Raw genomic sequence first — 27,808 nt, 5'->3', positions numbered from 1 at the left:
AAATTATTTCAACCCTCATAACTCAAAAAGTACTTAACGAAAAGGTACTTAATGATAGTGTTTTGGAAAGCTCTCGAGATAAGCTACAAGAGTGTGCAAAAATATATAGGGTGTTCCATTTAAAAAAATTGAAGTGACCTTCACGTGACCTTCAAATGACTCTTCAAGGTCAAACCAATGATACCATCTTATGGCCCCCTCGAAACCAAACAACTTTTGTCTGAAATATTTTTCTCTCCCGGGCTTGGTTTTCGAGATATTCGACTGGTCGGATTAAAATGAAACACCCTGTATATATATATATATATATATATATATATATATATATATATATATATATATATATATATATTCTACATATTTACTATCAATCAAATAAATAAAATACAAAAAGATTTGGAAAAATGTAGACGATTTAAATTTCGCGCGCAAATTGCAAGAGATGACACTTGTTTTCCCACGCTTATCTGTGGTGAAAAATTGGAAAAATTTTCGTAACTCGATAAATTCTCTATTCAATGGCCGGTAATCCTTCCGTCGAACACCGGGCGGTTCGTATGAACGCCACCTCATACCCGCGGCACGGAATCAATAAATTGTCGGCGGCCGCCGCCGCGTGGCGTCGCGGCGCGCCGCGCCGGGGCGCGCGCGACCCTGAAAATCGAATAAATAGTGGCGAGCGACGCCGGAGCCGGAGCAGACGTTACACGACGACCGACAGCCAGCCGCGAGTGACGCGGGTGCCGATAACTCGTCGCTGACTCGCGCGATTCGCGATTCACGTCCGCACTTTTTTCTATCCTCCCCTCGCCGCCTCCGGACAAGGGACAGGGATATAAGGGGGCGGGCTCTTTATCACCCGCCAACGGGCGCACCGTACCTAAAGCAGCCTCCGGAATCTCATCCCACCGATGAGCGCGCGGCCGGGGCGCGATCGCGCTTTCACCGAGGGTGCCGCGCGACCGTCGCGGCGAGACAGGCCGCGGCCCAGGCTTTAAATTCAAAGAGACGAGGAGGAATGACGCTGGAGAACCCGTTCTTTGTCGTCAAAGAGTGAGTAATCGCGGGCGAGAAATCGATTTTCCTCGCGCGATCGACGCATACGTATGCACGTATGCATGACATCCGTGCGCGTCTCGAGCCCGAAAGGGAGAAGGAATAAAAAAGAGGACGGTGATTCGAGCGTAGATCTCGTGCGTATCATGGGGATTGTCATGGGGATTTTTCCCCGCAGGGGGGGAGGAGGAGGGATGACAGGGGAGCGAGAGAGCGCGTATGACAGGAACGTTTGCAAACATGCTGATAACATGCGCGGCCGATAAGAGGTGCGATATCGCGAATTAAGCTGATGATGCGATGACCGATTGCTCAAACGTTTTATCGCCTTTTTTTTTAAGAACAGCGTATCTCGAAGCGCGCGTTATCTCGAGTTGACACATCGCTTCAATAAGAGCGATGCTCGTCGCCGTTTGACAGAGCGAGGTGCATGGGCTTTGTAGGATGAATGTTGCACGATGTTGCGTCTTTGACAGATTTGAATTTTAATGAAATGAATGATTTGCGAGCCTTAAGTCGGAGACTCTTATTTGAAGACTGTAAATATTTAGGATCGAGTTATAAATCGACGTATATTGTAAATTCGTGAAATAATTTTCTTTAATTATTAAATATAATTTAACGATTCGTTTTGTATGGAGCATATTGTTTTTTGAATATCTCTATTATATTTTCGAGACATTAGAATATGTATTCAAAGAAGGAATCTAAGGAGAAATTCTTTTAAAGGGGATGAATTTTATGATAAGAATTTTCTTTCAAAGTCATACGGTTTTTAAAAAGTCAAAATTATATTGTTCGTTTTTTTTTTTTTTAACAAATTGATGTAAATAATTTTATATTATTAATATCAAACATTTCTTATTTTCTTCTCATGTATTTCGATGTAAAATATACGAAAAACATATGGTCGTTTTCTAAACAATTTTCGAACATGCGCGATATCTAAGAGAACATAACCTCTTTTGTAGAGATTTAATGCGAAATACTCGCCAGCTAATTGATAACAGTACGATTATGATATTATTACATAGGATTAACAGAGAGATATCATCATTTAATAATTACATTATTACATATAATTACATCGATGCGTGATACGACATTTTGAATTCAAAAAGACACGGAAAATTACACGAGAAAAAATATTTTCTCTAAACAAAAGAGAAAGAGAAATTAATTACGAAATGTAATTACCTAATAATTTTAGTACAGAGAGTCGTGATTATATCTAAAAAAAAAAATAGAAATTATTTTATAAGCATAAAAATATATATCTGTAGAGACGAATCATGTCTAACGTCAAAATATACGAATCTGGGGTTGATTTTAAATTTGAAAATATGTAACTTCGAATTTGAAAATTTAAATTATTAATTTCAAAAAAAAAAAATACATAAATTCTGAAATTCTCCTATTTACGACTTAAGATCGAGCGTGAACGTAAATTTCCGAGCTGCCACGTGTATCCCCCGAGATTGGAGGTGTCATATTGATTGATCACCAGGCGAACGTCTCTGCGACTTTGTCTAGATAAGTATTGCGACTTAATTGGCTCGCGCGCTCGACATGGCTTGTCGTGTTTCAGCGAGGTGTGCAAGGCGTTGAACAAGAACCGCGGCTTGTACGGCCGTTGGAGCGAGCTGCAGGATGCCGGGATCACGTCGCCGATCGGCGGCGGTGCCCCGATGAGCGGCTCGGCCACGGCACCGCCGATCTCGCGAACGGACGAGCTCGACTGGACCACCACCGAGCTGCGAAAGGCCCTGCGTTCCATCGAGTGGGACCTCGACGACCTCGAGGACACTATCTATATCCTTTTCCCCTCAATCCGAAGAATTACAATCAAATTCCGCATGAATTTCTACTCGGTTGAAGCAGACAGTCAATTGTCTCTGCGAGATCGCGTCGCCAACAATTGTTGAATAAATAGTGCAATTGTATAATATATCATAGTATAATTGTATTAATGCGATAATACAGTTGTTGGCAACGAGACGATATTGTTAATCATATTAATCAACGTGATTAATCAATATGATTAATCATGCTGAATGTACACATATTCTGTCTAAACTTGATCCTGTAGTTGAATTTTAAATTTGAAATTGTGTGAAAATTTGAATTTGATGGATTTAAAATTATATGAGGATTTAAAATTAAAATTTGAATTGAATAGAAATATGAATTTGAAGAAAATTGTATCAAATTTTTTTTATGGAATTGAAATGGTTTTTAATTTGAACTACCTGCATTGTCCTTAACTCGTACATACGTATCGTTGAGAAAAATCCGACAAAATTCAAGATCGATAACAAGGAGTTGACCGTTCAACGCAGTTTCATCGAGCAAGCACGAGAAGAAGTTAAGGTAATTAATTGTGAATAATTTATTATAAAATAACAATGCGTTATAATCACTGATTATTTCACCATCATTTGCTGTCTTTAATTTAAAAACAATTGCTTCTCGTGAGATACATTTATAAAAATATTGTTATTCGCAAAATTAACGCCAACTTTTGATATACACTATTCATTTATTAAATATTCCACAGATCATGAAGGACAAATTGAACTTGAGCAGAAGTCGGGATCGTGACAATACAGCTAGACAGGTTTGTATAAATCATATTTTAATTAAATACTTTATTATATTATAATATTTATGTTATATATTTACAATATATTTATATTATAATATATTATATTATATATTTTACGGCATGCTAAAAAGTATTAAGTTATACAATATATACATAGTAATAAAAGAAAACGTGAGATAAGCAAAAATAAGTAAGAGAATAAAAACAAATAAAAAGGGGAGATAAAAGATGAACAACGCGAAAAAAAGAAAAAGCATACTTAAACAATTTCATAATTTTGTATGAATTTTTTAGTAAGGATTTAAGAAAATAATCTTAATTAATAATTATGAGAAAAATGAATATAAAATATATGCTTTTCTTTTTATTATATCAACATTTGCTTGTCTTGTTTTACATTAGGAAAATACTTGAAATGTGCTGCAGAAAACTTCAAATTTAAAATTGTATTTAAATTTACATTTTTAAAGCATTTATTATATTTTATTTATATTATTTATTTACATTTTTATTTTTCTTCTCCTTTTATTCATACTTACTCCTTTATATATTACAAATATATACACAGTATATCTAATTATTTTTATTATAAATTAAAGCAAAATTTATAAATTGTTTATAAGCAAATACAATTTGTAATTTCCCTCTGCTTTGTGCGGCGAGGACAGTGACATCTATCGGTAGCTCGTCCACTCATTATTGAACGATCTCACTCCGCGATTGGTCTATGACATTTCAGTTCATTCGGTGATCTCTAACCTGAAAGTCGTGATTTAGCATGTCGATCTTAATTGGTGTTATTTTGACAATTCACACGTTGTAAAATTGACAGATCTATTGATCGGTTCTCGCAAACGACAATGGTATACACGGTATTCAAAAATTTTTCCTTGTGAAACATGAAACTAAATTATATATTCTCTCTAACGTCTATCTAAGAGACGATTACTTATCTAGAAGTTCTCGAAAATTTTTATATCTTACATGTTATATTTAAAATGAATGATAAATTGTATGAATTTTGATTGAATCACTTATCTGTTTTTTTATTATTTTATTTTTTTCTATATTTTTATTTGTATTTTATTAATATCTGAACAATTATCAAGTCTTTTATTTAATTTTTAATTATTATATCTCTAGATGTGTGTTAAATATATATTTTATATTCAAATAAACAAATAAATATAATAATATTAAATAATAAATATAATTTATTATTTCCATAACATTAATCATATGTTATATATCTACAATAATTTGTATTTATATATGTTCAGCCGCTTCTGGACAACAGCCCGGCGCGAGTACCAACCAATCATGGCACCACTAAATACAGCAAGTTAGAAAATGAAATTGATAGTCCAAATAGGCAATTCCTAAGTGACACATTACAACAGAACACCATGATAATGCAACAGGACGAACAATTAGACATGATTGGGGAAACAGTTGGCACATTAAAAACAGTGTCTAGACAAATCAACAGTGAACTAGATGAGCAAGCTGTGTAAATAAAATTTTCTCATTTTTTTTCCATTATCTGTATCATATCTTTCTTTTGTTCATTATGTCTTTATTATATTATGAGATTTCAAGATACATTTTTTGTAGGATGTTGGATGAATTTGGGAATGAACTGGAAACGACAGATTCTAAACTGGATGCTACCATGAAAAAGATGGCCAAAGTGCTGCACATGAGTAATGGTAACTATAACAATTACATTCCTGCTCCCACTACCCCAGTGACATCCAGTGTCACCGATCTCATCTCTGATAACAAGCCCTCCTCTCTCTCCTCTTTATCTACCACAATTACCAATTGTTTCCTATGTTCTAATAATTAATTGTTATGCATTTTTAGATAACCCAAAGGCATCAATGAGAAATATTGTAATTACAATTTTTTTAATTAAATATTTCATTAGCATATTTTAAGAAAGTACAAATAAAAAATAATTTTCTTGAAAAATTAGTTTTATAATTACAATACTTTTTATTGATGCCATTGAATTGTTCTTTAACAATTCAATTGTCCTTTGTAAAATTATTTAGCTACAGAGAGTGATTGTTTAAAATCTCAAAAGAGTACACTTTGATCTACAAATTTAAGACAAGTTTATCTTGCATATTAATCACAATTAGGAATGTTTAGAAATTTAAAGTTACAAAGATCTATTAAATTATAAAATATATATCAGTTTTAAATTTCTTTAAAAATTCTATTGTATGCTAAAGACAAAGGATGATATTGCAAATACAGCCTACATATTATATGTAATATATTATCACAAAGAATTAGTTGTTGTATAATCTGGACTAGAATCTTTGTCCTAGATAATTATTTATTAAATTATGCCTAAATTATTTTTAAAAAGAAATTTTATATATATATAATTTATCAACTGCATTAATAATTATACTATTAATTATACTTTATATTATCAATATATTACATAATTATATTATTTACTGAAATACTTTAATATTAAAAAATAATTTAATAATTTTCTTTTTTTCTTTCAAATTTTGTTTACAATTTATTAGAAACAATTTAAAATGACTTTTAGAAAATAATTGGCTAGTTAATAATTAATATGTAATTATATGTACATATAATTATGTACATATTATTTTTAATAATTAAAACTAATTTAACTTGCCTCTTTAGTTATAATATTTAAAAATAACTTAGACAGAAATTTAGTAAATAATTAACTAATCTTATAAATAATTGTTACTAATAAAAAATAATTTATCTAACCTAAACCTAAACGTTTTAAACCATTATTAACTATTATTATTTTCTGTTCTAATGTATAGTGATGTGTTAATCACATTTTGCATTTTTGTTATCCCTCACTAATTATGATTAGCACTAATTATAAGTAGAAATAAAATAAAGATTAAGAATAAAATAAAGATGAAAATAAGGAAAAATTAAGATTCTTTAATTAGATGCAAACGAGTAATATTTTAGAGTGTAGAATTGATAAATATAATGAATATATTATATCTGCAAACTCTTTTTAGAAAAGGAGAAAATAAAAATCTAATTAGTTAAGTTTAATGGCTGCTACATCAGAGATTATGTAGTTTGTTATAATTACGAAAGAATATCGAGTCTTGTTCAGAAATCGCGAGTATAGTGTCGAAATCAGGACGGACCAGTTAGACATATTCCTGAAGGAATATTCTTAGTAAAATCATATATTACAAAATATAGTGCAGTTGTTGAATATAATTTTTAAGTACTGAAAGAATGTATAGATCATTCTAAAAGTTGCATATATTTAATTCTTTTTGGAAAAAATTGAAAAAATAGATTAATAAATAAATGATGTATGAAAAATAAAAAGATTTAAGAACATAATATGAGAAAAACATAAAAAGAACTTAAGAATTTAAAAAAAAAGCTAAATGACATATTAAAGACAGATTTAGATATTTGAAAACTGATTTTAAAGATTATAATTCTTATATTTATCTAAAAAGCAAAGAAATGAGAAAATTCAAAAATTTATAAAGCAAAAAGTTTTAGAATCTTAGGATTGAAAAATCGACGAGTATATAAAACCAGATATCTAATATGATTTAAGGATTTAAGTCTTTATACATAATTTGGAAATTCAAGCATTGAAGAATTAAATTCAGGAATTGTGAAGAAATCAAATTAAAAAATTGAATTTCTTCATTAAAGAAAGACAGATCGCTTGACAAAGTTAAGGAATATATCTGTGTGAATCGAGAAGAGCGTAGATTGTAAATGTAATTAAAAATGTAGTTTTATTGTTATTTCTTTCTCTCGCCGACGACCAATTGTGTGAAAAAAGAAAGAATAGAATACAGTGAATAAAATATGAGAACCAATTTGTGTATTGTGAACTGAAAATAATTATAAATACTCCTATTTCCTCGCTATTTTTTATTTAAAATTATATCTACGGTTACTCATAAAATTAATCAAATGTTTTTAAAATTATTTTATACACATAATTCTAAAATATTTAAAAAATTTTAGTCTATCAGAATTTATCTATTCTACAACATTAAAATAAAAATATCTGTTTAATTAATGGTTTCTCGATACAAATATAAAAAAATTATAAAAACAAATATTAATAAACAACATAGTATTTCTTCACAGTGAAAATATATAAATTAATATATTCACAAATATATAATTTTTCAAAACAGTTGATTTTGATGTTTTCTTTACATTATCTAAAAAAATTTGACATCAGACCATGTCCTGCTCAAAATTATTCAATTTTTGCCTGAAAAATTGTTCAATGTCATCATTAGTAATCGCACGTATAATTTAAAATGAAACACTATATTTATATACAATTATATTTTTAAGAAGATTTAAAAATTTTTAATACATTTGATCAATAATTTTTATGAGTAATTGTATAAGTTATGATTGGTAATGATATGTTCTCTGTATATTATAGATTTTGGATAATTTTAATTTTATTTGTATAATTATGTCGTGCTTTTAATGTTAAATAAACAAAGAATATTTTCTGCTTCATAAACAATTTCGAAATAAATAAGTATTAAGAATAATATAAATATTAAGAATTCCAGCATCACAATGTATTTTTATATTACCAGGTTAATTATCATTAATTCTAATATGAACATTTTTATAAATCCATAACCTGATTTCGTAAATGACATTAATATCGTAAAGAATCACGAGTGATGCATGTGATGTTACTTTCCGTTTGTTTTAGATCGGAGACAATGGGTAGCCATTGGAGTGTTGACTGCTATATTGGTGTTTTTAATAATTTTATTCATAATTAAATGAATCATCTCCCGCCTTTTCCAGCTTCTTCTCTCTTCTCTTCCTTTACACGATAAGAATATACCAGATCCTCTTTAGCTTTAAATGTAATCTAAGTCCCGTTTGACATATTTAAATATTATTAATATGGTGAGATTTTATGAATAAAAAAATAAACAGTTAATTATAAAATAATTCTATGACGGCCTCTTTTTAAATATCTCTCACATCAATAGTAGATGCAGATTTACTAATAATGATCTTATATAAAATTTTTGATTGCTAATTTTTTATCATTATCATTTATTATGTGCAATAAATGTGTGTTATATGTTTTGTAATATATTACAATTGTTTCTTCCCTTTAAAAAGTCTCCAATCATAGACATCTTTTTTATTTTTGCAATATGAGAATATGCAATAATTTCATGAAATTACTCATAGCAACAAAAAAATATTTTATAACACTGTTCCTATGTATAATATATAACAAATGAGATAATATTTTTAACTACTACTATGTTTTTAAGATATTTATTGCCTTCAAATGATACAGTTTACAACATTCAAAATTCATATAAAAATGCTCTTTTATCTTAACTATATTGTCCATATGCAAAATTATGATTGTCACCAGCTAATTTGATTATGAATCTCAAAATTTAGCTATGGATAATAGTTGATAATAAAAAGTGTTATAAAAAATGATATAATTTTAATAATCATGTAAATATATTTTCAGCATATCATTCAGCATTTTTCAACGAGTGATATAGAGAAAATGGAATTTCCTATTATTTTAGCCTTTTAATAAAAATATATTTTAATTTCATTTTCCTTCATTATTTCTCAAATTGGTTAATAATTTTCTTATTTGTAATTTCCTCATTATTTTATACATTTTTTAAATTATTTTTGTTATATTCATGAATATTTTCTATTCTAAAATATTTTATTACTTTCAAAAAACCCAAAGAACACTTAAAATTGACATATGCACCTGACATTGGTCTCTTAAATTCTAGATCATCCTAGATAATGTAACATGGCAGTTATGTGTTATAAATGTATACAGATCTATATACATATTTATACATGATAAAGTAATCAATTATAACAAATACAACATATGCTAATCGAACGATAAATGACGATATAAGTCCCAATGTATATAATATAAAAAATCTTTGGTATAAAACGCATTTATTATTGCCATTATGTGCATGTATAGTTATGCACAAAATTTGTCTAGGCTAATATGTAAAATGCTTTTTAATTATTAAGTAGATGATTTAAGTAGATCAAAAGACTACAATTTCAAATTATAAAAAACAGAAATCTATTCGAAATATATGAAAATATAAGTATATTAAACAATTTTTGAAAAGTTTTCTAATAATATTCTTTTACAAAAATCTTTATAAGATTCTTTTACAAAAATCTTTATAAGAATCTATATTAATTATCATCGAGTATTTAAAATTGAGATTACTTAAAGAACTTGTTGCTGAAGATTCAAGAATCTGTGATATTTTTACAAATAATTTTTTATGGAGTCATAAAATCCTAATAATATCCTTTCTAAACAAAAAAGAAATGACTTTTAACGATCTAGCTAAAGATTTTTGATTCTTAATACTAAAAATACACAGGATTTAAAAAATGTTTTATATGACTTAATATATTTTTAAAAACTTACGCAAAAATGTGTGATACGGTGTAAAAAGATTAATTTCAAGGCTCTAGACGAACACGCTGATAACAATCAGTTGGTAAAGCCTTTCGAATATCATCGATGTTTTCTACTTCGATTCGCAGTCTGCTAACTTCATCTTCATAATTTTTAACCCATTGTGTCTGCAGATTTTTTGCTTCTGTCAAGGCACGGATCCGTTGATCTAAATTTGCGGCTTTAATTTCTGTCTCGGCAGCGACTAGGCGTTCTTCTAGGCGATTCAAATCGACGTCATCTAAATTAAAATTAAAATTCATATACAGAAATCACAGAATATACAAATTAAAATTATTTAAGATCCAAAAGTATAGAAAATGTGAGTTTCTTAGAATGTTTCAATTTTTTTTCTTTTTCTAGATTAATCGTTCAGAAATCGTTTTAACACATATTCCACATGTTGCAAACAAACATATACACATAAATAAGTTAAATGAAATATGTAATGAGCCAATATTATGTATATGTACATAAAATTTAAAAATAGATTTTTTTCTAGAAATAAATGAATTTAAAATTTAAAAATTCAAAAAGCGAGATAGGAACAAAAAAAAATTTACCAATTTCTGGTAAATTCTCGAGTTCTCTAATAATTGAGGCTACATCAGATAAGGCCTTGTCAACTTGTTGCGACGCGAGAGTAACATTGGTTTTTGCTTGACCCACTTTATGGTTCGCCTAAAAATAAGAATATTAGATATTGTGTGATTTACATCCGTTTTAGATAAAAGATATCCGAATAAGAAAAAGATAGCTCAGTGTGTTATGAACGTCTATTTGTTTCATTTTAGGAAATATTTTTTTCTTTAAAAAATTTTATTTACTTAATTCAATGTATTCCTTGTAATTTTTGTTTTAACATTTAAAACATTTATTAATTATCTATTAATTGCTTATCTTCGATATATCATTAGTATTTAATTAAATTCTTACCTCAGCGGTGACATTGGCATCCTTAGTCATTTGGATCTCATATTGCTTCATTATCGAATCTGTGGTATCAACTCTGAGATGTAGCTTCTCGGCTTCGTTTCCAAGCCGTAGAACTGCAATTTTTGTCTTATTTGCCTCCATTCGAATGTTATTCGCATTAGCGCTTGCTTTATCTGCATAAGTCTGGAATAACAAGTAATAGATAATGATAGAAATTATTTATACATAATGAAGGTAATTAAGGTAATTAAAAAAAAATATATATATATATATATACATATATATAATTGTCAGAAAATAAATCGCAAAAGATGAAATAAAAAAAATGGCATCGCTTTAATTTTTGCAATAAAGATAAATTATAATTAAAAAATTTTTTCTAATAATAGGTTTGAATAATCTCTCTTGCCTGAGCATTTTGTGCTATTTCGCGTGCGCTTTTAGCGTTACCCTCTGATCCGTTTAATACTCTCTCCACTTCTTTAGCTTGCATACTAGCAGTATCAATCAATTTTTCAATATCATCAATATCCTGCAAAGCATCCTGAGCTTTAATACGTTCGCGTTGCACCTCAGCATCAAATTCTAAAACCAAATAGAATAGAAATTAAAATAAAGAATTTTTTTTAACAATTTTGTGTGAAGGTTTTTTCCATGAATCATACCTCCTAATTTCTTTAAGGTTTCCTGAGCTTCTTTCAGAGTCTGATCGCCACGTTTAACGGCATCATTTGCCGTTTCGTTGGCTTCGTCTAACTCTGCTAAGAGCTCGGCCGTTGCAGCTTGTTGATCTTGGGCTCGATCTAAAAGTTCTTCGCTATTTTTAACTTTTTCGGACATTTCTTTAATAAAATTTTCATTCTGTTCCAGTAATAGTTGTGCCTGCTCTTTTATCCTTAAACCCTTGACAGAAACATATACATTAGTTAAATCTTATATTAACATATCTATGTATGTGTACACACACGCGCGCGCACACACACACACACAGAGAGAGAGAGAGAGAGAAGGAGGGAAGGGGAGAGAGAGAGAGAATTTTATATATAATTAAAATATTTTAACATCTATTTATTTATAATATTGTATTCTATCTATTTATTTATAATATTGTAATTACCTCATTACTGACAGTTTCTACTTGTTGTCGTAATTGCTCGAGATCGACTGTAGGAAGTGTTAAATCAAGAATTAGTAAATCTAATGCTTCCTGCGAGACAGCAGAAGATTTAGCAGCTGCGATAGCAGTCAGATTCCTCACTTCGTCCATACGATCCTCCAGTTGTGCCAATTTATTTTCCAAATCTCTAATTTCATCCCTGTACAAGATCATTTTGTTTTTCAATGCACATAGGACATCGCGTGTTTATAAAAGGTTACGAATATTATATAATAATATTACTACAGAAGAGAGAAAAATAAAAGAATTATTTAGAATAGAGAGAAATGAAAGAAATTATCTATTAAATTACATATTAAAATAACAGAATTATATGTTGAAGATTAAATTAAGATAAATTAAGATGTGGAAGATAAAAATTAAATTATTAATTATTTTTCCAATTAGATTATTAATTAATTAAATTAATTGATTAAATGCAGGGTTGGGAAGTAACTCGTTACTTGTAACGAAGTTACAGTTATAGTTACTTTTTTTCGGTAACTCTAACTTAACTCGTTCCTTTTTTTTCAATTTGTAACTGTAACTTAACTCAGTTACATATTTTCGGTAACTAGTAACTAATTTAATAATTACTTTAATAGTTACTTTATATATATATATATATATATATATATATATATATATATATATATATATATATAAAGATATAAAATATATAATATATAAAGATATAAAATATATAATAGATATAAAATATATAATATGTAAAGATTTAAAATATATATATATATATATATGTATTTTTTAAATCTTTGCAAATCGTATTGGACCGCCTTGCACTTGCGCATAAACGCTTTTATCGATACTTTATGATCCAATGCATATGCTCCCAATGTGTTATATATGTATTAATCATTATAAATATGTAGAGTATTTCATGTATGTTATAAATATTAAAAAAACTAACTAAAAAAATATAGTAATAAATATTTGTAATTTGGATTATTCGTGATGTATATATATACACATATATAAAAAATATAGTAAAAAAGTAAAGATTAATTATATACATATACTATCTATCTTAAAATAATGAAATTATAAGAGCGATGCAATAAAATTATATTTTTTATAAGTTTTCTTTTACATTAAATAAAAATTTTTGTTTTTATTCAGCTGTTTTTAAATTAAAATAAAATATATATTTCTCTCTTTAAAGTGAATGCCATTCTAAAATTCCCTATAATTTGCAAGAATTAAATTAATACCTTATAAGATTGTCATTAAATTTTTATTACTGCGTGCAGATTTAATATTTTTATTTCCATTCCAAGAAAGTAACTACAAAGTAACGACTCGTTACTTTTTAAGTAACTGTAACTGTAACGCGTTACTTTTCAGAATCGGTAACTTGTAACTGTAACTAATTACATTTTTTACTAAAAAAACTGTAACTGTAACTAATTACTTTTATAAAGTAACTTTCCCAACTCTGATTAAATGCATGAAATTATTAATTATATGCACATTATATATTAAATACATATCACGTGTGAATTAATATAATTAAGAAAATCAAGAGAAAGAAGAAAATATTACTTACGTTATATTAGAATATTTTGATATTGTTTGCTTTGCAAGATTGTAAGCCTCTAATGTCGTATTTCGCGCTTGTTCCGCTAGCATATGGAGTTTTTTGGCTTCATTGGTATTACTAAAAAAATGATACACTCTCATAATATTAAAAAAATAATGATCTATACTACAACTATATTACACTATAATCATCAAAAATTAAAATTATATGCACATAGTTTAAAGAAATTTGTTTAATGATAATTTGATAGACTTTTTTTATCTTTCTAACTTTAAAGAAAAGTCCTCAGAATTTAATTATTTTATATATATATAATAGATTACAAATTTATATAAAATACATACACCTCAGCAAGTACACGAGCTTCCTGTGCAATAGATGTCATTTGCTGATTTTGCTGGCCGACTTGTTCGGCACGCAATTTCGCTGCAGCCAAAGCATTAGCTCCATCCGTAGCCAAGTAATTTTCCGCTTCCTAATATTTATTATAAAATTACACATATATATATATCCTTTAATTTAATAATTAATATGCAATTATTTATAAAATTGTTTTAAAAATTCCATACTTTTTTATATAGTAAAGAAGAAGGAAAGAATAGAATAGATATATTTAAAAAGTTTTACAATTCATATTAACATGTAATTTTTGAGAAATTTTTAAAATATTCCATATCAATATATAATATCGATTTCTATTTAGTCACTATAAATAATAGAAACAAAGTTTTATTTACCTTTAATTGGTCGAAGATTATATCCAAAACCTTTTCCGCCTCATCCATATTCGTCAAACCTTCTTCTGTTATATCACGCGCATCACTTGCTGTCACATCCACGGTCTGATAGATCTTGTCAATTGTATTTAATTGTTCACGAAGCTCGTCCAGCTGCTCCGCCAACGTTTTATTCTCGACTGAAAAAGATATCAGTTTTTATGTTTACGATAATATAACTAAAAAATAATAAAAAAAATACAAAATATAAAAAAAATATTAAATCTTCATAATATTTTTATGATGTAATAAATAATTATTATATAATAAATAGGTTTTTTTAACGCGATATACTATTAATCATTAAAATTAGTAATAATATTCTAATAAATTTATTTGATATCATTTCTAATAAAAATTTCTTTAATTAATTATCTCAGTATTATAATTATAATTATTTATTTAAGTATTATAATTATTTAATACTTATATAATATTATTATATTTATTAAATTATTCTTGTTTAATTATTAATTGTTATATTTTCCTTAATTTATATTTTCTATAATAATTAATTTTCAAATAGTTATATTCAGTTAATATTCAAATAGTTTTAGATGCCGATATTTAGATAATAAAAATAATAATTATATTTACTATTAGATCCTTCCTTGGCACTAGTTAATAATGCTTTTACTCTATCCTGGACATTTTTGAGCTCTTTTTCGAAGTCCGAATCCTTGATAACAGTAGGACTGCTATTGATCTTATTGAGGGTATCCTCGAGTTCAGCTAATCGTCGTCGGTGATCATTGACTGCCGATTGTACAAGATTATAACAATCGGGACAATCAATGCAGCCGTGCTGACGATTGTGCTTGTTCTCTTTACAACGATCGCAACGTCTGCCCTCAACGTTCGTCAAACACTATCAATCATAGTCAAAAATATTATAATAATAAAAAAAACAATTTTATTGAAACAACTAATAAAAAATAATAGAGAGAAAACATATTTCTAAAAATCTACATTCTGCCGAGAATCAATGATAAATGAGGATTAAAAAGATATAATTTCACATAATTTTTAAATTTTTCTAATTTCTTTAAAAATTTCTTTTCTTAGTTTTATTGTATTTGTAGCAAGTAAGAAAAATGTAGTCTAAAAATATAAATCTTATTTATCATATATATATATAATATAATCATACATAATCATTGCATTGCACAATTTATTTATACAATATATTAATCCAGTTTTAGAAATATATAGATAGATATAAATAGATTTATAGACTTACAGGACATTGTCCATTTGCATCGCACTGTAGATCCTGGGAACCAATGCTGTCACAATCGCAAGATTTACAGCCTTCACGACTAAATCCGTACTGATATGGTTCGCAAGCATCGCAATGTTGACCTGTGACTCCGGGTCGGCATTGGCATTGACCCGTTATTGGATTACAGGTTCGATTATAAGAACCTTCAAGATCACAATTACAAGCTGTGCAACCCTGTAAAATAAAGATATAATAAAATAATTTTCTTCATGTGTACAATTTGAAAATATTTTAATAAAAAAGATAAATGAAATATTTTATATTTTATTTATGAAGTATATATATATATATATATATATATATATATATATATCTTAATAAAAGTATTATTTAATTTCAGTTATTTAATAAATTCAGTAACTTAATATTATTTAACATGATAATATTATTGCATATTCAATTATTGCAATGATAATACTGTTATATATTCAATTATTGCAGAAACAAAAGTGTTAAGTAAATTTGCAATATAACGAGACTTTAATATTTCATATATTTATAACAATACATATATTAACCTTAGAAATTCTCTTGGGTGTTATATACATTCCATAAATGAGAATAATTAAATAGAAATTAATATAAAATACAGTTTCAAAATAACAATGAATTTAATATCGCTCATTTCATTCAAAAATAATTATTCTACTAATTTAATAGACTTTACCTCTCCGCTCATGATATGATAGTAACCTTCCTCGCACTTGTCACAATTACGACCTACGACATGTGGCTTGCAAGCACAATGTCCTGTCAATTGATCGCAAGGCACAATTCTTCCATCGTCAAGTTCCAAAGTTCCCGGTGGATAACATTGACATAATTTACATCCATCTTCCTTGCGATCCGATAATGCATCTCCATAATATCCTGACATAAATAAATATCTAATTAATAATAATGTAAAATAATAACAATTATATTTTTTTTCTTTTTAATCTCCTTATTTATAATAAATATAATCTTTAGAATATTTTTTATATGACAGATATCTCTCTTTCTCTTTAATATCTTTTATACTATATATATTTTTAGATTTACTTACCAGATAAGCATTCTTCACAATGGAAGCCTGCTGTGTTGTTGACACACTTGAGACATTCTCCCGTTTCGTGATTACAATTTCTAACTGCATTTAAGTCGATATTGTTATTGCAATCGCAAGGACGACAAGCCAGACCTCTTTCAGGATTCCCATAATAACCATCAGAGCATGTTTCACATCTAGGTCCTACAAGGAAGAAAACAAATATTTTTAATAAATTTATAAAGGAAAGTTAATCGAATACATATAAAATGATATAAACACTTACCAGTTCTACCAATAGGACATTCTGAGCAGATAGGATCAGGATTGTTGCCGAGAAGAATGCAAGGTCCATTATCGGGACAAGGACATGGTTTACAATCATCTGGAGTTCCTTTTAATGGATAACCATAATATCCCCTACTACATAATTCACAATTACTGCCTGCAGTATTATGCTGACAGATGCATTGTCCTAAAAAAATGTATAAAAAATATTTTATTAAATATAAATTATTCATATTAAATATTCATATTATTCATATTAAATATAAATATTATTCATATTAAATATAAATATAATATTTGATAAATATTACCCTTATTATTATAGAATACATTGTAGAAATTATTATGAAGCTATAACTATAGTTCACGCAATTAAGCACAGTTTATTTAAATTTAGCAAATTGTAATGGACTAAATAAAACTATCATGCTTTATCAATTTCTCTGACTTTAGAAATTATTTAATCATAAAAATATATAAATATTTACAAGCAAATCAAATAAGTTAGTTTATATGTTACAATCAGATTAATTCAAAAGTGTCTTTTGTATGATAAAGATAATAAATATCGAGAATTATAATAATATAAAAATTAAATATAAAGTAGAAAAGATGATAAAATCTAAATACCTGTCTCGGCTTCGCAAATGTCGGCGTGGCCATTGCAGTTGCAAGGAACGCAAAGAGCAAATGGACCACCGTTTGGCGGATCATGATGGAATCCGGGTGCACACGACTCACAAAATTGACCGACATAGCCGTGAGGACATTGGCAGTGCTCCACCCAATCAGCTGGTTCACCGGCTGCACCGCGATGAGCCGTCTCCAATTTTACGTCGTCTAAAAATCCTCGACCCTGATGAGTATACGTTCCGCGGATCTTTATGGCGGTCAAGTTTGACAAAATCGACATGAAGGCCCGAGAAGACAATCGAGGTTGCCAACCGTAGCTGGAATCCTCATGCAATCTGAAATGATACTCCTGAGGCTGCAAAAATAAAATTTACATTAATATTTGTATTATATTGTATATACCTTGAAATTATAAGAAATGCCTAAATATACATTTGACAAATAAACATGTATATTACGTGCGTATAAAAGAGAAGAAAATAAAAAAACAATAAAAAAATACTTACCGTGACCGTCGGTAAGCGATTACCCTGACCGAAGATTGGTTGTGTGATCTGCTCGCCGTTTCCACCTTCCAAAATTACGTCGCGAGCTGTAGGAGCCGGACCGGTTTCTCCTATTCTTAGTGTAAACGATAAATCTTGATTGTACGATGCTCGCTGATCTCCCAAAAATCTATCGGGCGCGAGGAAATACACGTTGTCGCGATCGAGCGCGGTGACGGAGATTGTCTGAGTCAATGCATCATAATGCAATGGAATCGGATTACCAGCCACGGATGCAGACCAGCGCTCATTTCCTCGCACAAACATATTTTCGATGAATAGCTTTGAGTAACCGGTCGCCGGACGACAGACCGAGGAATGGCCGTAGCAGAAACAAGGGGTGCAGCCGAACTCGTTGTCCACTGCTAGATTGAAGAAACCTGGTCGACACCTAGCAAATTTCGAAATTCGATCTATTTTATGTTCGACTTTTTTTTAGAAGCAAACAAATCAGATTTAAATAAAGGCTAGGAAATTAAATTTTTATTAAAAATCAATTCTTCAAAATTAAAATAAATAATAAATAATAAATAAAAAATAGATTCTTATTAAAAATCAATTCTTCAAAATTAAAATAAATAAAAAATAAAAATAAATTTGTTTTATTAATTAAGAAGAATCGCGATTATTATATTATATATTATATATATGCCAAAAATATAATTTATATATATATTTTTTTGGGGAAAAAAAACTGATTTAAATAGCATAACATACAATACTTACTCTCTACAACGTTTTCCCTCGACGTTTTCCTTGCAAACACAAACTCCAGAGATAGAATCGCAGTTGGGAACGTTGCCTGCTGAACCCGCTAGGCTGCATTCGCACGAAGTACAACCCAGCGAGCCGAAATTGTAAAAGTTGGCCGCGCAACGATCACATTTATCCCCTGTCACGCCAGGTTTACACTGACATTTACCCTCGCTATTGCACTGCAGGCTTCTTGAACCTGCAATTTATTATACATTTCAATTTATTATTATATTATTACACAATTTAAATTTTAAAAAAGAATTAATTTGAATTTTATACATTATTTATTACAATTTATTTTTAATATAAGCTTATTATATTATAATTTAATTATAATCTCGATTCTAAAGGCTATATAAATATAAAACGGATCTTCTCTTTCTACCTTTCTGTTTTGGTGGAAACCTTAATATAATTTAAATTTTAAGTCTCCAAACACAAATGTATGCAAATTTTGATGTAAATTCCAATTTACAAAATATAACTATTAATAAATTTTGATGAATAAGTTTTGCTATTATAAAGATATTTTATTATATATTGTTTATCATTATATATTATGTATTATTTTAGAGTATTTATTTACAAGTAAATAAATATTAATCCTGATATTTACCAATCTCGTTGCAGTTGCACGCGACGCAATAATCGTCTTCGGGACGTTGATAGTAATTTTCCCGACACCGCTCGCAATTGGCACCATCGCGATTCGCTCGACAATCCAAACAATGACCTCCGTGACCCATCGCCTTATATAGTTCCTTGTCGAAGTAACATCTGTCCGAGTATCCATTGCAGTTGCAAGCTATAAGAATCGATAAAGGAGATTAATAAATAAACAAAGCTGAGGAATAAAATAATGTAAAAAAGGAACACAAGAAATGCGCCTTCTCAACACAACTAATGTAGTTAGAGAAATAATAATGAGCTCCATGAATGATAAATAATATTGATGTTGAAAATAATAATATTTATAATAAATAACTATATTTTCTTAACATATGTAAATCTGATGTAAAAATTAATTACTAGATTTCGAATACCAAGGGAGTATTCCATTCCGTGGCATGTCTATTGATATACAATCCGCTATCATTAATAACACGATCAGTCTCATTTTTATATATATTGTTTTTATAATTTAACTTTTATTATTATTACTTTTATTAGTGTAAATTAATTATAATTATTTGATTATATAACTTTTATATTTAATTACACAATTGTTTGATTATATATAATTGTCGAATCATATGTTATTATTTTAAATTACGCATTTTAAGTCACTGTCACTTTAAACGTTACGATCATCTCGTTTGAGATTACATTTCCTCGATATATTCTTCGAGAATCTATCTCTCATTGTGGTCCCTTGAATGCGGACAAACATGCATTGAGCAGCTGTGCACCTTCTCCGCAAGCTCTACATCCCCACTCGAGCGAGAGATGCACGTAAAAGGTAAAGCTGGTAATACTGGTGAAGGTGCAGTCGCGCTTATGGTTTTTGTAACGCGCACCATGTTCTCGGTTGAATTACGATTGTACTACGTTGTGCGAAAGAGATTTTATTCTACAATGCACAGATTTGACACATGTATATACATATACAATTATTTTATGAAAAAAAAACAATTAAAGATAAAATTCTATATGTATTAGTGTTAAGTTAAAAATAAAATTATTTTCTCATATTTTTGATATTTTTGATAATATAGATTTTTGATAAATGTTCTATTATGTATAAATACATAAATATTATGTTAAATAGTCACAATAACAACGTCTGAAAACTGACAATTAATGTATAAAATATTATACTTGCTTCATATTTTAAATCCTCTTCCGTAACTTGCTAAGATTTAAATTAAAATTGAATAGTTCTTTTTAAGTATTAATATTTAATATTTAATATTTAATATTTAATCGTTCTTTTTAAATATTAATATTTAATATTGATCTTCAAGATACATAAACATTAATGTACAAAACCTATTCCTTATACTGATTGTTATTCTTGTTAATATAGATATATTAAAATATATATACATGTTAATTATGAAAATTAAATATGACATAACGTCATGTAAAGACATAGTGTCAAGTAAATAGAAATATATTAAAGATTTAAATTGACTTTTAGGATTAATTTTCATAAAAAATATTTAAATAGAGATTATTATAAAATGTTTAATAAATACTTACGTTTGCATTCATGTGCATCTGTTGTTGTGGCACGACCCCAAGGAGCGTCATTGTAAAAGGGTAAGCACTCGTTGCAGTCTGGACCAGCAGTATTATGCTCACATCTGCAAAAGATTTAATTTCTAACTGTAATTTAGCGTTATTCAGAATTTCAAAAATAGCAATAAGAAAGTGAAAATCATTACTATATTCAGTATTGTATTGAAGATATTTTAGTTTCACTTAAATATATTTTATAAACTTACTATAATAACTTTAATATCACTTAAATATATTTTATAAACTTTAATATCATTTAAACATATTTCAGTTTTACTTAAATTAATTTTAGATTCTAATTTTGATTATTGCCTATTTGTTTTATACACAGAATGTAATTAATATAAAATTTCCTTACAAAATTTCATAATATCATAACATTAGATATATAAAAATCTCGTAAAAATTTTTGTAATAATTAAAATTTAAAAAAATAAAAAGAAAGAAAGAAATCTAAATATATTAGATTATTGTTAAAAGAGATAGAAATTATTACCGACAAACTCTGCGAGTTCTACCATCAACACTGGTACTGTTTACACATTCTCCGGCATGACCGTTGCAAGCGCATCTCGCACCGACCGCTACATCGGCTATTGCATAGTAATAAGATTTTAACACTTGTGCGTCGCCAAAAACTTCATCACCGAATGTATTCAACCTGTCCAAAGTAATCCTCAAGTCTGTCGCTTGCACCCATTCCTATAACAAAAAAGAACCGCGTCTGTTATATCGCACATTAGACAATAAATATGATAAATAAAGACAAACTATGAAAAAATTAAGAATTCTTCGATTTAATCAGTTAAATAATTTCTTATTCTCAAGAAGAAGAAATTAATTTCCAATAAATTTTTAATTTAGAAATAATATAATTTAAAAAAATTTAATTCATAATTTAATTTAAAAATTATAAAAAGTTTTTTTTTTCAGATTTTATAAATTTAAATGAAAAAAAAAATATATATATATATGTATTTTAAATTGTTGTTAATTACCTGAAGTTCGGGGTTAGTTTCGAAATAATAAGCAGACGGTCGCCCCTCCAAAGTCGAAAAAGCGACGATCCCTTTGGTAAGTGGGGAGATATCAGAGAATTCCGAGGTGCATAGTACGCGGGTATCGTCACCGCGAATGGTTTCTTTAGACTCAGGCAGCTCATATGTATCTCGACACGTTGCTGAATAAAATTGATAAGGCTCCCACGGCGATTTCTCGTTCTTCCGTTTGTAGATGCCCCAACTTTCCGGCCGTGGTGACTCGAATAGCACTCTAACATATGTTATATCGAATGTCTTGCCTAAATACACACAATAAAATATATACAAATTTTATATATATATATATATATATTTATTTATTTAATTATTCATTATCATATTTATTATCATAAAATAATCTTTTGATATTATATATATCTTTATATAGATGCGTCAATAGATTAATAATATAATTAAATTTTTAAGAATTATCATTAAAATTAATATATCACATAAATTTCTATTGCAAGAAAGTTGTTTTCTAAGACTAGTAAAATAATATAATTGTATATATAAGACACAAGAAAAAAATGCAAAAGAAAGCGAATGCTTTAAACATATGACGCACAGATTACAAAATTTTAATCGTTTTTTTTTTTTTCGGCGTTTCTCAAGAAAACAATTGGAATTAATCAATTGGTATATACAATCGATCCAAATAAAATTCCTATATATTTTTTTAAATTGAAATAAAATAAAATAAAATTAATTAAATTAAATTAAAATGATAATAAATTGCTAAATTGTTTAATATGAATACACATATTCTAGCCCACATAAAAATATTGTTATAAATTGAATAATTAGAAAAAAATATTATTTTATTTAATTAAATAATTAAATAATTTATTTGGAAAAAAACCAAAATAAGTCGAAAAATTTTACGATTTAATTAAAAAATCCGATCATTTTTAAATTAAAATATTTTTCCTAACTCCTAAATTAAAACTTTAAATCAATTCAGAAGAAGAATAAACTCGCTTCTAAAGTTTTCGAGAGGTCGTCTGTGATTTCCCCATCATCCGCTACACACTGAATGATTTATCTCATCGCGCATACATCCTCGTAGATAACGAAATAGGATGAAAGAGAGAGAGAAAGAGAATATGTATGCACACGTGTGTGAATGAAAACAGAGAGGAAAGGAGAGAGAGAAAGATAGCACAAATATAAATGGACGTTTCTCGGTAATATAAAAATCTTTTATGAAGCGTCTCTCAAATCTTACGAGAACGTACCTAGATGAAGGGTGAGATTGACCTGATTAGGATATTCGATGCCCTCGTACATGGTGTCCGATTGCCACCAAGTGGCATTGTCATTATTGTCATGATCAGTGAGGAAGGAAGCTGAGTGATCGCCACGCCGACAAATTTCGCATGACTTCTTCTGTACGCCCGTTTGCTTGCAGAATTCGATAGGATGGTCCTCGCCGCATGTGTTGGTTGCCTCCATCAACACGTTGAAAGCCGCGTTTTCGAACGGCGGTATGCATCTCTAAAATACGTCAAACGTATAACATTTTAGATTAATTTAATTTTGCGATGAATTATTTTACAGTTCCTTTTGTAGTTATACTTATGCATATGTAAAAAAAAAAATTAATTTTATGAAATGAAGAATAATTACGTGCGCGCGCACACACATGTATTTATTAAATTGCGTAAATTTTTTATATAACTTTTTGCGCTCTAACAATTTTTCGACTAATTTTGGTTTTTCCCAAAAAATTAATTTTATTTAATTAAATAAATTATTTAATTAAATAAAATTATATTATTTTCTAATTGTTCAATTCGGAATATTTATTTGAGCTAGCATATGTGAATACATATTAAACAAATTAACAATTTATTATCATTTTAATTTGAATTAATTTAATTTTTTATATTTCATTAAATTTTAATAAATATGTTCAAACAGCATTGTATTAGTGTCTTAAATATAATGACATAAATTTATTACCATCATTTGACTTAAATCAAAATTAAAATTAAATTTGTATGAAATAAAAGTAAAAAAAATAAATTACAAGATGTACATATATTGCGATGCATAGTATATAATAACTTTTATTGTATATATATATTGTTTTAAAAAAAATTTTTTATATCGATATATTATAGAATAATGCTCTCTCCTGTATTTCTTTTTCTCTTTAATTTAATTTCTGTAAAAAGGGATTTAATTTAATTTCTGTTAAATTGGATTTTTTCGAATTATACGGAATAAGCCTAAACATTAGCAGATTTTGAGGTTTTGTAGAAAATTTAATTCTAAACAAAGTTTTTTTTCCGATAAAAAAAAAGGTCGAAAAATGCTTTTTTAAAAAGTAGGGCCCAAAAACCTCTAAAAAATCACGGTTATTTTATACATTTTTATAAATATCAAGAAAAGTATGTGTTTTTTCACAAAAAGTACCGAAACAAAAGTTGTAGAGATTTAAATTATCTTTCAAATGAGATTAATATGATAGTAGTACGTTCCATAGGCTTTGAGATAACCAGTTTCAAAAAAGTGTTTTGTCGGCTATTAACGATAGAAGAGCTTTTTAAAAATACTCTTCATTTATGATAGTTATGGCGTTAGCTCTTTAATATTTATCTTGCTTGTTAGTTAATAATTCCACTAAAAAGATTTTATATTTTTTCTGCATTATTTGAACCAATCACCATAGGTGGAAAGAGTATTTTTAAAAGGCTCTACCGTCGATAGCCGAAAACACTTGATGAAAGATAATTTAAATTTCTACAACTGATTTCAGAGATTTTTAAGCATTAGCTTTTTAAAGGAGCATTTTTCAATCCATGTTTATAGGAAACTTTTTGTTCAGAATTAAATTTCCTATAAAATCTCAAAGTCTGGCTGGAACGTTTGGGTCCACTCTGTATATTATATATATATATATATATATATATATATATATATATATATATATATATATCGTATGGAGTCGAGAATGATATCTTTATCCATCTATATCATTTCATTTATATAATTATCTGTAAGTTCGAGTAACTTCGAGAATAACCCCGTGATAACCTTAACATCCTCCGAAAATCCAGAGCTACCGAAATGATACCGATTTAATTAATATGATTCGAGAAATAATTGTGATAGCTGTATATTTTTAAAAAAATAATGAATGTTATATAAAAAGTTAATGAATGTATGTTATATTGTAATGATAATAAATTATATATAGAAAAATAATATTATATATATATATATATATATATATATATATATATATATTACATATATATATAATTATTTATACATATTTAAAAAAATATATCTGTTATATATACAATTGTAAAAAATATTTGCATGTCTTTTTCTGTATTTCTCTTAGGGATAATTTTATTTAATTTATATCATAATTTTATATTATATATTTTATAATATAAAATATATAAAATAAAAAATAAAATCATATTATATAAAAATATAACATGTAAAATACTATAAAAAATATAATGTAATATAAAAAATAAAAATATATATTAGTGCAAAGTTTTTTTTCCATTAGAGAATGCATTTTCTCTTAATGAATAAAGAAAGAGCAATATTTTTCTTTATCATACAACATTTACTCCTACAAAAATTTGTCTATTTTTAATCAAAATCATTGTTAATTTTTACAAAATCTTGCAAATACTTTTCTTTTTATTTTTAATATAAACAAAATGTAGAAACCTGCGGTCTGCCGTTCTCATCATAACACTTGTCCTCATTGCGATTTTTGGGTTGCTGCAACCGATTGAATAGCTCCTCGGATGGATCGGCCTCGGGATCGGCCAGGACGACGCAGCTTCCCACGAGCAACAGAGGACCCCATATCGCGCACGCTCTCATCTTATCCTCGAAGAAAGATATATCTCTTTCTCTCTCTTTCTGTCCGGACACCCACCGAACCCGATTCTCGCGACCGTTCACGAAATCCAATGGGAATCAAAGTATCTTTTTGAGGTTAGCCAGCGCGTCCATCGACGAGGATCACCACGACCGTCGAACGATCGCGTTATCGATCGTGCATCTCCCAGTAATTTTCTCCAGGAGGATCGGGATGCTGGACGACGCGCGAGCTCACTTCGCCGTGGACCACCGACGAGTAACGGCGCGTCGCTCGCACGCGACTCAGCCCCCTCCCCTCCCCTCCCCTCGCCATCCCCATCCCCTCAAGTGTCGCCCTGGACGTGGGTCACATCGCGTATCCCGCCTACGCTCTAGCCGCGAATTATGTATATTCAACATAGAAAATACATGTACCTCTCATTCTGAAAGAAAAGATACAGCACGCATCGCGTGTACGTCTTATTATGAGTTGGTATATTTTTTTTTTTTTTTAGGGGATGTTTATAATTGTGGATGCTCTTCACTTGACCTCTCAGAATACGTTTAAATTTTTCATTTGTTATGTTCTTTCACACAGAACGCTCTATTAATGCTATATATGTATTTGCTAACGCTTCGCAAAGTGATTTATTAATGATTTTGTTTTTGATAGCAAACTGATATTTCTTTTAAGTAATTGTAAGCAACTTTTTAATTTTCAATATAAACGCAAAGAAAATTTAAAAATTAATTTTAAATTCATCATATATATATATATATATATATATATATATATATATATATATATATATATATTAAGAATTTTAATTCATCATATATATATATTAAAAATTTAATTCATTTTTTTTTAATAAAAGAAATAAGTTTCCCTCGAAAAAGAACATTTTTATTGTATATATATATATATATATAAATGTTCTTTTTCGAGAGAAACTTATTTCCTTTATTAAAAAAAAATGTGGATTAAATATAATAAGTTGCGATGATTATGTGTGAGGGGGGGATGATTATTTTATATTATAAATTTTATATAAAGATGTTCCGACGCAGAGCAGAATCGGATATATCTCGCAGATATATATCGTTGTACCCGGAAAGAGCGATATCGTGATACCACCCACATGTTTAATATATAACGTTATGTATTTTGTCAATTATTCAATTTCTATCTTACGAAGGAAAATCTATCTTCCTTTTTTTTTAATCTGAATAGCTTATATATCATTACTAGAGATCTCTTGTAGATTAAAATCTAATATAATTATAACATTTATACAAAAAAAAATTTATCTTGTATAATAGAGTTGTTTTTTTCCTATATAATTACTTAATAATTATTAATAAAATAAATTAAAACCAGATTCTTAATTATTTTAAAATAAATTAAAACCAGATTTATAAAATAAATTGAAACCAGATTCTTCTTAATTATTTTAATAAGTATATAATTTACCATATATCACATTTATCACATATTTACGTTTAAATGTTTAAATGTTACGTTTAAATATATAAATATATA

The 27,808-nt window shown here is 28.1% G+C and overlaps 2 protein-coding genes and 1 pseudogene across 5 annotated transcripts in view; 1 reads left to right on the top strand and 2 right to left on the bottom strand.

The window, feature by feature from the left end:
• Positions 1–27,808, bottom strand: part of LOC145964077 (F-box only protein 21-like) — a 365,010-nt pseudogene that overhangs the window by 251,170 nt on the left and 86,032 nt on the right. The window lies entirely within an intron of this gene.
• Positions 625–9,290, top strand: LOC145964042 (syntaxin-6-like). Of its 3 annotated transcripts, none has more exons than XM_083086404.1 (7): positions 626–1,053; positions 2,645–2,868; positions 3,332–3,426; positions 3,614–3,673; positions 4,942–5,171; positions 5,276–5,370; positions 9,201–9,290. In XM_083086404.1, exons 1-7 carry the CDS (start codon positions 1,019–1,021, stop codon positions 9,227–9,229), a joined length of 768 nt encoding a protein of 255 aa, XP_082942530.1. In that variant the 5' UTR covers positions 626–1,018; the 3' UTR covers positions 9,230–9,290. The 3 variants fall into 3 exon arrangements, with proteins under 3 accessions (XP_082942528.1, XP_082942530.1, XP_082942529.1); XM_083086403.1 differs by lacking the exon at positions 9,201–9,290 and adding an exon at positions 8,406–8,801 and having other exon boundaries at positions 635–1,053; XM_083086402.1 differs by lacking the exon at positions 9,201–9,290 and having other exon boundaries at positions 625–1,053; positions 5,276–7,533.
• Lanb2 (laminin subunit gamma-1) lies at positions 8,993–26,559 on the bottom strand. Its single transcript, XM_083086401.1, has 23 exons — positions 26,128–26,559; positions 23,667–23,925; positions 22,387–22,688; positions 21,885–22,090; positions 21,350–21,453; positions 19,764–19,952; positions 19,118–19,343; positions 18,353–18,782; positions 17,844–18,201; positions 17,212–17,400; positions 16,944–17,129; positions 16,566–16,768; positions 15,857–16,072; positions 15,214–15,484; positions 14,578–14,756; positions 14,185–14,315; positions 13,847–13,957; positions 12,241–12,439; positions 11,789–12,026; positions 11,533–11,708; positions 11,124–11,306; positions 10,751–10,868; positions 8,993–10,428 (listed from the first exon to the last, which is right to left on the bottom strand). Exons 1-23 carry the CDS (start codon positions 26,284–26,286, stop codon positions 10,193–10,195), a joined length of 4,869 nt encoding a protein of 1,622 aa, XP_082942527.1. The 5' UTR covers positions 26,287–26,559; the 3' UTR covers positions 8,993–10,192.

This window comes from Camponotus vicinus, unplaced genomic scaffold (assembly GCF_025532165.1).
Source record: "Camponotus vicinus isolate PSW18456_S1 unplaced genomic scaffold, iyCamVici1.0 SCAF_13, whole genome shotgun sequence".
Classification (NCBI taxonomy): domain Eukaryota; kingdom Metazoa; phylum Arthropoda; class Insecta; order Hymenoptera; family Formicidae; genus Camponotus; species Camponotus vicinus.
The sequence above is the reverse complement of the archived record's forward strand: the minus strand, read 5'-3'. Positions and strand labels throughout refer to the sequence as shown.

Excerpts from the sequence above, each read along its gene's own strand:
- Lanb2 (XM_083086401.1), bottom strand. The coding sequence starts at position 26,286 with ATGAGAGCGTGCGCGATATGGGGTCCTCTGTTGCTCGTGGGAAGCTGC. Across the intron at positions 13,958-14,184 it reads GCTCGTGTACTTGCTGAGGT|TAATACCAATGAAGCCAAAA; the intron begins GTATGTATTTTA and ends TCATTTTTTTAG. Across the intron at positions 10,429-10,750 it reads CGAGAATTTACCAGAAATTG|ATGACGTCGATTTGAATCGC; the intron begins GTAAATTTTTTT and ends ATTTTAATTTAG.
- LOC145964042 (XM_083086402.1), top strand. The coding sequence starts at position 1,019 with ATGACGCTGGAGAACCCGTTCTTTGTCGTCAAAGA. Across the intron at positions 2,869-3,331 it reads CGACCTCGAGGACACTATCT|GTATCGTTGAGAAAAATCCG; the intron begins ATATCCTTTTCC and ends ACTCGTACATAC. Across the intron at positions 5,172-5,275 it reads GAACTAGATGAGCAAGCTGT|GATGTTGGATGAATTTGGGA; the intron begins GTAAATAAAATT and ends CATTTTTTGTAG.